Raw genomic sequence first — 14,713 nt, forward strand, 5'->3', positions numbered from 1 at the left:
ATCACTGAGGCTGGGAGAACACAAAGTTCTCTGGTGGAGCAACTGTTTATATTTTCCCAGGCGTCGCCCTCCTGGGTGAACGTGTGGGCATAATGAAGTCAAAGAAATACGCCCAGTCTCTCTTTGAAATGGAATTAATTCGGACAGTGAATCCCCATCCATGGAATGTTTCCTAGTCATGGAATTCATTATCTTCATTCATTTTGCAAAGACCTTGTTTCCTGACAAACCGGAAAAGTCTAAACCAGATCCTCTTAACACCAGAGCTTGCTGTTGGAGGCAGTACACTTCTGAATGCCAGTTTCTTGAAATCATAAGTGGGAAAAACCCTACTGCACTTGGGTCCATACGTATGGGCTTCCTGCAGACATCTGGTTGGCCATTGTAAGAACAGGATACTGGACTGGATGGGCCTTCGGTGTGATCCAGCAGAGCTCTCCTTATGAGTATTAAGGAGCCAGCTGCATGTGTTTCATGGTCTCTATCCACAGTGTTTATTTGGGCATTGGCACTGAGTCTAAAAGAGGTAGCCAGCAAAGGTATGCAATGCCAAAGGGGTGCAGATATCTGGACTCCATCCAAGTTAAGGGAAATGCTGCTGCGAAAGAATGCTTTGATCTCCCCAATTTGCTCTAAAGTCCGTGCCAAGGCTGTGAGCTCATCCAGCACAGCCAGAGCCACACCTTGTCTCCCCTCCCCCTCCCCTAAAGCTTGAGGCTCATATGAGAGGAAAACACGGCTTGGTGGCACAACATGTCTCTCGCAGCTGCCTTTGTGAAATGTTATTGCTTGACGTGATTTTTTCTTGTATTATGGAATACAGAACTAGTTGGTAAAACAAAGTGAATGTCGAAACTGGATTAGAGAGTTATTACCCCCACCAAAATTGTGGAGGGAGCACCATTCATTATTATATAAAGACAATTGTTATGTTTAATTAATATCTTCATAGGGGACAGAGGGCCAGGTTGCAACTTGCAGATCTCTACAGCAAAAAGGAAAACTAGGGATTTTTTTCTACGTATAAGCAAGTCAGGAAATCTGGAAGTTCCCGCAATTGAAGCAAGTGGCTTCACTCCAGCTACATAGATCTCTTGTTGCATTCTCACCTATAGGGAACAGCAGCGTTTTCATCTTTCGCTTAACAAACCTTTTCTCTCCCTATAATTGCACTTCTCTGTAGCTTGTTTTAGTATTTTGATTCTGCATTTTTATTGATTCATAGCTCAAACTTGTGCATGTTTGTTTGTTTTTTTAAAATAATAAAGGCCTGCTGAGTTCAATGACCTTCAATCTCAGCTAGGTATCACAGACCACTGACCACTGAATAAAGCGAATAAATAAAATAAACAATGTGTCTGTGACCCCCCCCAAAAGAAAGAATTTTGCCACCAACACAGAGGATGTGAGAAGACATACAAGTGTTGCACAAAAAGTGTTGTGCATGCTACACGGTGACATTAATTTAGATGCACATCTTTGTTGTTGTTGTTTAGTCGTGTCCGCCTCTTCATGACCCCATGGACCAGAGCACACCAGGCACTCCTGTCTTCCACTGCCTCCCGCAGTTTGGTCAAACTCATGCTGGTAGCTTCGAGAACACTGTCCAACCATCTCGTCCTCTGTCATCCCCTTCTCCTTGTGATCTTTCCCAACATCAGGGTCTGTTCCAGGGAGTCTTCTCTTCTCATGAGGTGGCCAAAGTATTGGAGCCTCAGCTTCAGGATCTGTCCTTCTAGTGAGCACTCAGGGCTGATTTCCTTCAGAATGGAGAGGTTTGATCTTCTTGCAGTCCATGGGACTCTCGAGAGTCTCCTCCAGCAGATGCACATCTAGAAATTTAATTTAAATCAGAAAAAGATCTGTCCCAAGAGGGGCTGATGCTGCGGGACCACCAAGTCCCATCAACCCCTGCCAGGATGGCCCAAGGTCAGGGATGCTGGGAGCAACATCTGGAGCGCGGCAGATTCCCGCCCCAACCTGCAAAAGCCCAAACCCTTCCCCGTGTCCGCTCTGCCACCTGCTGGCTCTCGCCGCGCGCGGCAACCGGACCTATTGGGCGCATGCGCTTTCCCTCTTCGATTTTTGCCGGCCAACCGGCATTCGCCTCCTCCCTCCGACTCTCCTTTGAAGCCGGGCGATACCAACATCTGCCGCAGAGAGGGGGGTGGTACCCTCTGATAAGCTTGAGAAGAGGGAGCGAAATTCCCTTCGAGGGAACAAAATAACCCCGGGGTATGTTTTAATTTTTCCTCAGGGGAGAGAAACAAAACAAAAACCGGGTTGGAGGAGAGCCGAGTGGGGGAGCCGTCTCCCCCTCCAGAGGAGAGGACGTAGTTCAGTCCCCAAGATGGCGGCCACCATGAAGAAAGCGGTGAGTGAGCTGCTGAAGGGAGGCCGGGGAGGGAGAGGTTGTGGCGGCTACGGAGGCGCCTCTGGTTGTGGCCTTTGCCTTGTGAAGGGAGGCTGAGGGGGGCCAGGCGAGGCGGCGGGACCGGGAAGCCTCGGGACTCAGCCTCTCTCCCCCCCCAAAATAACGACCTTTGGCCCGAGGCCAAACAGAACCATAAAAGCTTAGAGTCGGAGGGTACACCCGGGGGTCATCTAGCCCAACCCCCTACGAGGCGGGAATCTCAGCTAAAGCATCCATGGCCACCCAACCTCTGCTTACAAACCTCCAAGGAAGGAGAGTCCGCCACCTCCTGAAGGAGACGGTTCCACTGCTGAATAGCTCTTCCTACCAGAAAGTTTTTCCTGGTGTTTGAGTCGGAATCTCCCTTTTTTGCAACCTGAAGCCATGGGTTCGAGTCCTACCGTCCGGAGCAGGAGGAAACAAGCCTGCTCCCGCCTCCTATGTGGCAGCCCTTGAGATATCTGAAGATGGGTATTTCCTCTCAGTCTCCTCTTTTTCAGGCTAAACATGCCCAGCTCCTTCAACCGTTCCTCATAATGCTTGGTTTTTCAGGCTCTTTTTGCCCTCCTCTGCAATTTATTATTAAATTATTGATTAATTTAATTTATATACCGCCCTATACCTAGAGATCTCAGGGCGGTTCGCAGAATAAAATCAAAATATAAAACCACAAAATACACAATCAAAATAAAAACAACCTCCTCCTCCCCCCCCCCAAAAAACACATTTCAAAAGGGCATAGGACCCTCACAACATTTAAATTAAGGAGCCACTAGTTGGAAACATTCCAGCTTGTCAACATCTTTCTTAAATTGTGGTGCCCGGAATTGGACACAGTATTCCAAGTGTGGTCTGACCAAGGCAGAATAGAGTGGTTCTATTACTTCCCTTGATTGGGACGCTATACTTATATGCAGCCTAGAATAGCATTAGCTTTTTTTGCTGCTGCATCACACTATTGACTCATGTTAACCTTGTGGTCCATAAAGCCTTCTAGGTCCTTTTCACGTGTACTGTTAGCACTCTAGCTGTTTCCCATCATATATTTGTGGAGCTGGTTCTTCCTGCCTTAGTACAGAACCTTACCTTTATCCATCTATCCAGATAGTAAATGTTGCTAAACTTGCTTTAGCTAAATCTGTTCTTTGGTACATACAAACAGATCCCGTTGTAAGACTCGCTGCTTCATCCTGTGCATTTTTCCTTGGAAGAAAGTCTCAATAAATTTAACAGGAATTGCTCCCAAGTTGGAGTGTACAAGCAGGCTGGTGTTCACCCTACAAAGAATCTGGCCTTTTGGACATACTTGTTGAGTGTTGGGTGGTGTGTGTTTTGTGCATTTGAAGGGCTTTCTGGAGGGGCACCTATGTTAGTCTCTTGCTGCAAAAACAACAAAAGGCTCAACACATTTATTATGGCATGCAGGCTACAGTCCACTTCAGATACAGGAAGTGTTTTCCTGAGTTGTGGGTACATTTTGTGTGTGTGTGTGTGCGTGTGTTGGGATTTGGTACGATCAGACAGACATGCAATGCAGAAAAGTATGTTGTTGTTCAGTCGTTTAGTCGTGTCCGACTCTTCGTGACCCCATGGACCAGAGCACGCCAGGCACTTCTGTCTTCCACTGCCTCCTGCAGTTTGGTCAACTCATGCTGGTAGCTTCGAGAACACTATCCAACCATCTCATCCTCTGTCGTCCCCTTCTCCTTGTGCCCTCCATCTTTCCCAACATCAGGGTCTTTTCCAGGGAGTCTTCTCTTCTCATGAGGTGGCCAAAGTATTGGAGCCTCAGTTTCAGGATCTGTCCTTCCAGTGAGCACTCAGGGCTGATTTCCTTAAGAATCGATGCGTTTGATCTTCTTGCAGTCCATGGGACTCTCAAGAGTCTCTTCCAGCACCATAATTCAAAAGCATCAATTCTTCGGCGATCAGCCTTCTTGATGGTCCAGCTCTCACTTCCATACATCACTACTGGGAAAACCATAGCTTTAACTATATGGACCTTTGTTTGCAAGGTGATGTCTCTTTTTAAGATGCTGTCTAGGTTTGACAGCAGAAGAGTATAGACAGTTCTAATTATATTATTAGCAGTGACCATTCACAGTAAATAAGAGTTGAAAAGACGTATCCTTGCATTGGTAAGCCGATTGATACATGCAGTTAATACATAGAAATCTGTCGTGTCAATTCAATCTACATGTGACAGCATTGAACATCTTGATTACTGTACAATTATGCAAAGGGCACTGAGGGAGAAAAATGCACACACCCCATTATAAACCATAGGGCATTGTTTATTTTATCTGTTTACTACGGTTGGATCCAGACAAAGTTAGTTTAATTTTGTCCCTTTTGAAATCTATGCAGCCTAACTTAGCCAAGACTAACTTTTCACATTTATTACTTGTGTCAGGTTCCAATGTTACATCCATTTCCAAGGCACTCAAGGCAGTGTGCAGTGTGTGTGGTTCTCTCTCACACAACAATACTGTTCGAGAGACAGTGATTGACTCAAGGCCACCCAGTGAACTTTACGTCCAAATCTGGATTTGAACTTGGGTCTCTCAGAACCTAGTACAACACTAGTACAACTCAACAGAAGCAAGACCAGGAAGGAAACAAAAGCACATTAACAAGGAGCATGAGGACATTTGCAGACAAACACCTTGGGACATTAGCATAGACAAAGTGACCATAGGTAACACCTGGGATCACAAAGGAGCCAGTGTAGTAAGCATACACTGTAGTAGTAGTAAGCATACAGTGTAGAAAGCATACAGTGTAGTAAGCATACACTGTAGTAGTAGTAAGCATACAGTGTAGTAAGCATACTACACTGGCTCCTTTGTGATCTCAGGTGTTACCTATGGTCACTTTGTCTATGCTAATGTCCCAAGGTGTTTGTCTGCAAATGTCCTCGTGCTCCTTGTTAATGTGCTTTTGTTTCCTTCCTGGTCTTGCTTCTGTTGAGTTTATGTAGCCAGCTGGTTTGAAATCCTTTGGAAAATAATGCTGGTAAAATGTGGATATGTTGACTAGCTAATCTAAAGCAGAAACTTTAATGGTGAGCACACTGTGTTCCATAATTGGATTGAAAACTCATATGATTGTCTTGTGTGTTATGTGTATTGAGCTCTCCCTGTTTCTGCTGGTCTTTTCCAGGCAGCAGAAGATGTCAATGTTACCTTTGAGGATCAACAGAAAATTAACAAGTTCGCAAGAAACACCAGCAGAATTACAGAACTGAAAGAAGAAATAGAGGATAAAAAGGTACCCTTACTATAAAGCCTCTGGATGGGAATCTGTTCACTGTATGAACGCCCAGCTGTGTAGAAGGTCCCATTTAACTGAGTGGAACTTCCAGTGATGTGAAGTGGGAAATTTTATATTTTTCCACACTTATTTGGAAATGCATTGTTTATTTAACGTTGGTAGCAGAATGAATAGGCACAGTGCAAGTCAAACTGGGTAACTGAAAATGCATAGTAGTCAAATAAAAAAATCAAAGTTGTGATTAATGTTTTCTGGTGTTCACTAGGAAGCACATATATTTATGTACACAACTCTTCAGGCATGCTAAAATTACTAGGTTACAGTTTTTAGTATGTTACTAGTAACTGGATGGGAGAGTTACTGATCTCTTGATCACAGAAACAGCTTCAGAACTTGCAAGATGCATGTGATGACCTCATGATGCTTGACGACGATTCACTACTGATACCTTATCAAATCGGAGATGTCTTCATTAGCCACCCACAGGAAGAAACAGAAGAGATGCTGGAGGAAGCAAAGGTTCGTGCTTATTCCTTGTGGATCTTCTGTGGGTCCTCTCAGTGATACAGAAAAAAATATTTGTGTGTGAAGCATCATTGAGTCTGGCAGATAAAAACCTGATAAGAGTCTTCTCTCTCTTTCCCTCTCTCTTCTCTTCTCTCTGTTTGTTACTATACTAAATAATATTAAATACTGTAGTATTAAACATTTCTGCTGTGTAGGTTTTGTGCATAGGACAGACACAGCATCCATATTAACAGGCCGGTTTGCCCCCATACTGCCCCACCAATATAGCAAGATGGGGAGCTGCCTTATAGGAAGTTGGGCCTGGTGTCAGAAGCTGACATGCATCCAGCTCAGTAGCACAGCATCAGTTTTGCATGCAGGTCCCAGATTCAGTCTCTGGCATCTTCAGGTAGGACTGGGAGAGAGCCCTGTCTGAATTGCTACCAGTCAGTATTGACAGCATAAAGGTAGATGGGTCAATGGTCTGTCATAGTGTATGGCAACTTCCTATGAAATGCCAGGGCTCATGTGCTCTGGAGGGCCCTCTGGGCTGACACTGGTTGCCGGTGTCTCTTTCTTTTTTCTTTACCCATTTTCACTAGGGCAGTAGGCTGGTAGTGCTCAGTCTGGTGCTGTGAAGTGAAGCCACAAGCTGGGGCGAGGCTGCAGCAGCCTGCCATCTTCATTTCTCCAGTAATGCCTACCCATGCCACTGCTTGGTAAGGCTATCTGAAAGGCCCAGCAGGCAGATGCTGAGGTGGATGGGGCAGGGCCCCTCCAACCGGTTGCCAGCCCTGTTCCCTGGCACCTGATAAGCCATTTCCCCCAGTACTGATACTAGAGGTTGTGAGCCTAGTCGTCACTGAGGTGTTAAGCTGGCATCTTGAATGTATTACTCCATTGCAAAGGTGGAAGGGACATAGCTCCACATTAGAACATCTGTTTTGCATGCAGAAGGTCCCGGGTTTGTTCCCTGACATCTCCTGGTAAGGCTGGGAGAGGCAATATTTTCACATGTAAGATCATTATTGGGAGCCCCCATTTGCAGTTTAAAGTGGTACTGTTCATACACACAGGTTTACCACCTTATGGAAAACTAGGTTTGCAGGATTTGGAAAAACTTAGTGGCCCTGAACTCCAGTCCTTAACACCTCAGTATGTATACCTTTCAGTGGGACATTGATACATTTGCCTTCTTATTTATCATTAATCTATATGCTCCTGCTTTAAGTATAAAACTCACTGGATTGGATCCAGAGTTAAGCGTGCCTAATGATGCTGGTGGAAGCTGACTTTCCCACACACATTCCCGCCCCCCCCCGGAGCCTCCTTATCTTTGAAAATACTCCACTGGGGCTGGGGGACCTGCTCATGGAGGTGGGCTGTGGTGCAGGAAGGTGAATTCCCCCAAATTTTGTGGAGGCTGGGGTTTGCCATGGGCCGGAGAGGATGGGGAAGGCAGCTTTTGCAGCTCCCAATTTGATTAACTCTGGATACAACCAGCTATGTTCTCCCCATCTTGAAAAAAGTTATAATTAGAATAGTGGTCAAAACTGGCTGACACTGATTTCCATGAAGCTCATCAGATTTCATTTAGGATCACTTGAAATGCATCAGTCTTGGTCTTACAAACCATTGTTTATTAGATCAGTAATGCGTACCACTTTCTTCCATTCTCCCTCCTGACTCATGCCTTAATTCCAGACTCCTGGAGTTTGTTAAGCCACAGTTTCCCATTCTATCCAATCTGATCCTGTTTTCCAAGCAGCTGCACAGATCTTTCTTCTGCTTTATTCTAAAAAGCTCTAGAGTCTATGCTCGGACAGATTAGGAAGCTTTCCCTCTGATTCTGATTTTTACAAAAATAATAATATTCTGAACCCCTAATCCTGATTAACGTGTTTCCAAAAAGCTTGTTTACAGTGTCTTGTCATTTATAATAGCTGGTCCTGTAGAAAATCTATAGATTTCTTCTGAGAACTGGATGTTAGGCAGTTGTGGTTTTTTATGATTTGTTTGGGGTTGTTACTTTTTCTTCTTCTTTTTCTCAGAAAAACCTGCAGGAAGAAATTGGCGCTTTGGAGTCGCGAGTAGAATCCATCCAGAGAGTATTATCAGACCTCAAAGTCCAGCTTTATGCAAAGTTCGGCAACAATATAAATCTTGAGGCAGATGATAATTAAATATTGTAGAAATAGTATTTTGTTTTTGTACTAATTATTCTGCTCTTTTGAGAAGCCCCACATATTTGTTCGTTTTCAGGAAAAATGCATTCACTTGTCTGTTTCATGTATTTAAAGACGGCATTCTTATTTTGCAAATGTATCATTATTTATATATGTTAAGTGAATAAATCCAAATTCCGCAGGTGCATTATCAAGGTTGGGTGCTTAAAGGCTTATTGAAATGATAATAAAAGTCAAACAAACTTATTGCGTCTTGTGCTTAAAATGTCCTTCCAAAAATAATGTAGTATAACAAGGGGATGGTGTGAAATCACTCTGTAGACTCAATGATCAGTCTTCTTTCTGGCAATCATTATTTTTGAACACCTTCAATTTAATGGTAATGGGAATATAGAGGCAGAGGGACCGAGCTGTGACCCAGGAGGCAGGCAGCTCAAATGTCATCTTGCCTGTGAGCTTAGGATAAACTGATCTTAGGGTTTCGTTTACAATATGGGGCTCATAACACTGACGTACTATGCTGGTTGTGAAGACTGAGACAATGAAGTCCTATGGATACCTGGTTGCCACCAGAGAATATCTTAGCACTTAGAATAAACACCCCTAAGTGCATTTTTTCCATTAATAATTGCGCTGAATCTCCTGTCTTCAATGTGTTAATTGCATTGCAACATCCAGCATTGGTGTTATAAAAATGTAGGGTCAAATAGTTCTTCCCTATCACTTATGGTACTTTTACACCATGGCTATTGATTTACCAGGTGCCATTTAAAAATGGAAAAGCAAGGCCTCTACAGTCTTTAAGTAAAGCACAAGGGGGGGGGGATGGGGGACGGAGCAGTCTTTTTTCATGATGTTCAAAACCACATGTAAAGTGCCTAGCATAAGCGTAGAAAATCCCAGAACATTTGTATACGAGAAAAACATACCCTGAGAAGTCTTCTGTGCCTTTGTGGCTAATGAAGCAAACTGCTATTATTGACTGCCCAGAAGATGGCACTAGAATGCCAGCTATCTCTAGGCAGAGAACAGGGCAAAGAGATTTCCACAGAATAAATTGCCGTATTTGCCAAAGAACCACAAATTCATTTCAGCAGGAAGAGGGGCTTGGGCTAGATAAATTACTGGAGAGGTGGTCTGTCAATGCCTGTTACTCAAGAGGGTGATATGGAACCTTCATGTTCAGGAAGCCACTGACTACCTGCTTCTAGGGAGTGATAGCAGGAGAGCGTAATTTCCCTCATGTCGTCTTTGTGGATTTCCTGGGGTTAACCGGTTGGTCACAATGGGAAGCAGAATAATTGACTTCTGTGCCACCAGCAGGGCTTTCCATCTGCTCTTGGATTCTAGCTCACCTCTGCAGCAGAACATCACATACTTATCTTGCCCCTACAACAGAAAGTGGTTCAGATTATTTCAGTCGGCTCCAAACCCGATTTTCAAAAGCCAAGAGGCAAACAGGGAAGAACAGAGCAGAGTGCCATTTACTTTGTTAGTGTTCTTCACTAGCGAACATCTTGGCAGGCTCTGAGCTGCGTCGTGTGCCTTCAAACCATTCTGTCAGCTGAATCAGGATTGTAGAGTTGGAAGGGAGCCCTAGGGCTATCTAGTCCAATCCCCTGGAATGCAAGAATCTTTTTGCCCATTGGGCTCAAACCCACTTCCCTGAGATTAAAGGTCTCATGCTCTACTGACTGAGCTATCAGACAGGAAATGAGAGACTCATGTAGTAGGCTGTCCTTTCTCCAGGGAGCTCTCATTCCACCCACTCTTGCCTCCCAAGAACCCGGTGATGAGTAGGTTTGGCTGAGAGGTAGTGTCTGACCCAAGGCCACTTTCTTGGCTGAGCTGGTGGTGCAGATAGGTAATTTTAGATCCTAGGCTTGATCTTCAGAAGGTACTTCAGAAGGTAAGGCAGCTCATGTGCTTGGGGACCCTTCTGCTTATTCTGCTGAGTGGGGCCCTGCACCACTAGGTTGAGACTTGGAACTCCAGTCTCTCCAGTTGAGGTTCAGCAATCTATTTGCTGTTGTGGCTGGCTCATATTAGTCCTTTGGACCACTAGGAAAGTGCAGAAACATTTGCTTACAGCCTCCTTGCATGTTTTTGACCTGGTCTTTACTGTCTCGGCAAGACAAGGATGGGCTGATGGAAGTGAAAATGGCAGGAAGAAGCAGCTTTGGCCGCTCTGACAGTGACCCAATTTGTGCACATAACCCTATGCCAAACTATGGTTCAGCACGAATGAGCAAATGTATTATGGCTTGCTGGAGAGAAGATTGTGGCTGTTTTGCTCCTCTTCCAATCTTGCCGCTGCCATGCTGCTGTGAGCTAAGTCATGGTTCGGCTTAGTGATACATCCAATCTTTTGCTCATGGTTTATCTCATTGCAGGCAAACCATGAGCTGTAGGTAAGGTTTGTTTTACCACCAACAGATTTTAAATGTTTTCAATATGGTTTGTTTGTAATTGTACTTTATATCATGTAAGTGTTTGCCACCCTGGTCTCCTTTGAGAAAAATAAAAATGAAACACCACTTTGTGCTCTGATCAAATTCGCCCCCTCCTCCTCTGGCTATTTTTAACCAAAGAAATTTGTTGAGAGATCTTATCATGGGGGCCTCATGCCACATGTAGTTTGGACTTCATTATGTGTATGTGAGTTCATATCTCAAAATAGTTCAGGTAACTTATTGTTCTCCTTGTGTGCGTGTGCGCGCGCGCTTGTAGTTCACCCACTTGCAGAAGCAAGAAGTCAGTAACCAGCAGAGACCTTTTCTTTAATCATTGAACAACACAACATAATTGTCTTTGGAAACACCAGGGCAATAAGCTGGTGCCAAAGAAGGCTTATTAAGCGCCACATGCAAAGGCAATGCTTGAAAAGTGGTGGACAAAGACAGCAGGCTCAATATTGGCCTGTTTTAAAATTAGCACTCGGGGGTAAACTAATAAGATGTGCACTTTGATTCTGGGTTGTGTTTCTTCAATCTCTGCTGCCCAATAACACAATTAAAAGTTTTGTACGGAAGGGAGAAACTTTGGACGTATGTTTTCAAAAGGCAGAAACTTTCAGTGGGTACAAAGGCCTACTTCACACATGCTTTAGAATCTCTTGGGTACACTAGACACTAGATTATTGGCACTAGATGAATGTGTGAACAGAGAGCCAAACACAGTCTTTAACTGCATAGCTAGCAATTCTGTCCTGCATTATCCTCCGGAGTGATTTTTGAACCAGCGAAGAGAAAGCACTGCTTTACACAGTGTATGGTTACAAACAATGGGATTTGACCTAACAATGACCTAAGTGGTGGTGATGGTCACCAATTTATATGGCTTTAAAATGGGATTAGACAAATTCATGGAGGATAATGGTCTCAATGGCAACTAGTCGTGATAGATAGGTGGGACCTCCAGCACACCAGTCATTGGGACTGGAGAAGGCTGTTTCACTCATGCCTTACCTGTGAGATTCCCATATGTATATGCTGAACATGCATCTCTTTATCCTGGCCTTTGACGCCCAGGATCTAGCTGTCTAATCTGTCTGTCTATCTATCATCTTGGTATCTACCCCATTCAAATTGTAAGTTGTTTTAACTGATTTTCATTTTTAAAAAAAGGAAATGTAACCAAAAGAAACAGCGTCAGCTTACATTAACAATAAAGCTAACCCATCAACCCTGACCTAAGGGTATAAATTAATATAAGCACTCCATTGGTCCAAACAGATATTGATATGAGATGGACACGCATAAGATACACATCTGAACATAGAAAGGAGCAAGATCTTCAGAGCACTGAGGAGCAAAGGTGGGTATTTATCCTTCCAACCTTGAGGTATTAAGTTTCTTTGCAAAGGCTTGCAGGATCTATTTCAGTTGTCCTTCGGATTTAATTGATTTTAATATTGTATGTTTATATTGTTAATCTGCCCTGGGACCTTATGGTGAAGGGCAGGTAAGAAATCCAACTGATTGTCATCGTCGTCATAATCTAGTTGGCCATTCTGGGAAACCGAAAGGTGGTCTAGATAAGGCTTTGGTCTAATTCAGCAGGGGCTGTTACCTTCTTATAGCCCTCCTCACCATTTCAGCTCTTGCCGGAGGGTGTGGCTCCAATGCCTGGCATGGCTCTCTTTTTTAAGTAGGAGAGCTAAGTGTGCAAAATCATCAAACAGATGTAAATAGGTGTCCTGATGTCATCCGGTGTCCAACACTAGCAATTGAAGCTAAATTTATGCTCCTGACATAAAGGGACATCCAATTTGTGCATGTTGATTGGATGTTTGTCACTTCGGACAGAATGATTGGAAAATTAGGCAGCAAGGAAGCTTTTAGCCAGTGGCAGTGATGAATTTATTAGGGACGCGGGTGGCGCTGTGGTCTAAACCACTGAGCCGATCGGAAGGTTGGCGGTTCGAATCCCCGCGACGGGGTGAGCTCCCATTGCTCGGTCCCAGTTCCTGCCAACCTAGCAGTTCGAAAGCACGTCAAGTGCAAGTAGATAAATAGGTACCGCTCTGGCAGGAAGGTAAACGGAGTTTCTGTGCGCGGCTCTGGTTTCTCCAGAAGTGGCTTAGTCACGCTGGCCACATGACCCGGAAAAACTGTCTGTGGACAAACGTCGGCTCCCTCAGCCAGTAAAGCGAGATGAGCACCGCAACCCCAGAGTCGTTCGTGACTGGACTTAACTGTCAGGGCTCCTTTAACTTTTTTTTTTTAAAAAATGATGAATTTAAGGTGGATGTGAGCAGTTGTGGGGTGTTCTCTCTCTCTTTTAACTACATGCAATGGCTTGGCATACCGCCTGAAAAAAGGGACTGTGCAAGTCTGAAAATAGCGCGCCAAGTAGATGCAAACTGCCACTGGATGATGGACGTCTCCTTCCAATGCATGCAAAATTGGTGCTAAGCACTGCTAACAGCTGCTTGATCTCAATGTAATAATAAATTAAGAGAGAGTTGTGCTAACAAGCAGCAACATCATATATTTATCAGGCTGTGGATTCCAGATCTTTTAATTTGGCACATTTGGAAGAACACAGTGAAGAAATAAAATGAAAAATAAGAAAGCTGTTTCATTGGTCCCTGGGACCACCCCGTTTCACTGAAATATGGAAAATCTCATAGTAACTAGCTGTGCCATCAAGCATTTGGAACCAGAAGCCTGGAATATATTGTTATTCAATTTTTGCAGTTGGAAGCACAGACTCTCTCTCTCTTTCTCTCTCTCTCCCTGTGTTTGGAAAAGGCTTGTGTGTGGCTTGTGGCACATTTACCCTTGGTGAAGTGTGTGGGCTTGTTTTTTTTTGCTTTGCCGCTGAGTAAAAATAATTAGGAAGTGGTTTTGTTGTGTAAAAACACCAAATCCACTGCAATTGCATGACCTGAATTTGCTGGCATGCAGTTGACTCTCACATGCAACATTCCAACAGTTTTCTCAGTTTCTACTTTTTCCAGCCTTTTATTCCAGATCTTCATGTTTCTGCAGCAATTTGCACTATTGTTGTTGGTTGGTTTTTTAATCCTCATGAAAGTTCTCCAGCATTTTAGTGCAAATTTCTCCTAACACATTTTTACGTGCAGTTTGGACAAAATATAACCCATTTTTGCAAGCTGATTCCCCGAGTATAATGCATGTTTGCCATTTTCCTTAATGTATGCATTTTTGTATACTCTACTTGGGTGGAGAGCTGCATTGCAAATCTTGGAGGAGTGTAAATTTTGATGGCTGGCTGTGTTTCAGTTTGCATATTATTCTGGAAAGTGTGACTTGGGTAGATTCTTCTTCAGATGCGCACCAAATCCAATTTCTTCCCCACCCTTAGTTCTGAAGCGGCCCAATGTTCTGACACCATTGCACTGTGTCCCACTGCCCTCGCTTGGCAGTCAGTTATGTACCACAGGAGCGCACAGCATAAGGAGACAACAACAACAACAACAACAACAACAACAACAACAACAATTGATTACTTATACCCCGCCCATCTGGCTGGGCATCCCCAGCCACTCTGGGCAGCTCCCAACAGAATATTGAAAACATGATAAAACATCAAACATTAAAAGCTTCCCTAAACATGGCTGCCTTCAGGTGTTTTCTAAAATCAGGTAGTTGTTTATTTTCTTGACATCTGTTGGGAGGGCGTTCCACTGGGTATGCGCAACTACCGAAAAGGCCCTCTGCCTGGTTCCTTGTAACCTCACTTTTCGCAGTGAGAGAACCGCCAGAAGCCCCTTGGTGCCAGACCTCAGTGTCTGGGCTGAATGATGGGGGTGGAGATGCTCCTTCAGGTATACTGGACCGAGGCCGTTTAGGGCTTTGCTTTAAAG

At 44.2% G+C, this 14,713-nt stretch overlaps 1 protein-coding gene across 2 annotated transcripts; it reads left to right on the forward strand.

The window, feature by feature from the left end:
- Positions 1-2,160: 2,160 nt before the first annotated feature.
- On the forward strand, positions 2,161-8,625 carry PFDN4 (prefoldin subunit 4). 2 transcript variants are annotated; one of them, XM_053394292.1, is made up of 4 exons: positions 2,161-2,374; positions 5,576-5,683; positions 6,065-6,205; positions 8,245-8,625. In XM_053394292.1, the coding sequence occupies exons 1-4, from the start codon at positions 2,351-2,353 to the stop codon at positions 8,374-8,376; spliced, it is 405 nt and encodes a 134-aa protein (XP_053250267.1). In that variant the 5' UTR covers positions 2,161-2,350; the 3' UTR covers positions 8,377-8,625. The 2 variants fall into 2 exon arrangements, with proteins under 2 accessions (XP_053250267.1, XP_053250268.1); XM_053394293.1 differs by lacking the exon at positions 2,161-2,374 and adding an exon at positions 5,350-5,477.
- Positions 8,626-14,713: the final 6,088 nt, after the last annotated feature.

The sequence above is a fragment of the Podarcis raffonei genome, chromosome 6 (genome assembly GCF_027172205.1).
Source record: "Podarcis raffonei isolate rPodRaf1 chromosome 6, rPodRaf1.pri, whole genome shotgun sequence".
Classification (NCBI taxonomy): domain Eukaryota; kingdom Metazoa; phylum Chordata; class Lepidosauria; order Squamata; family Lacertidae; genus Podarcis; species Podarcis raffonei.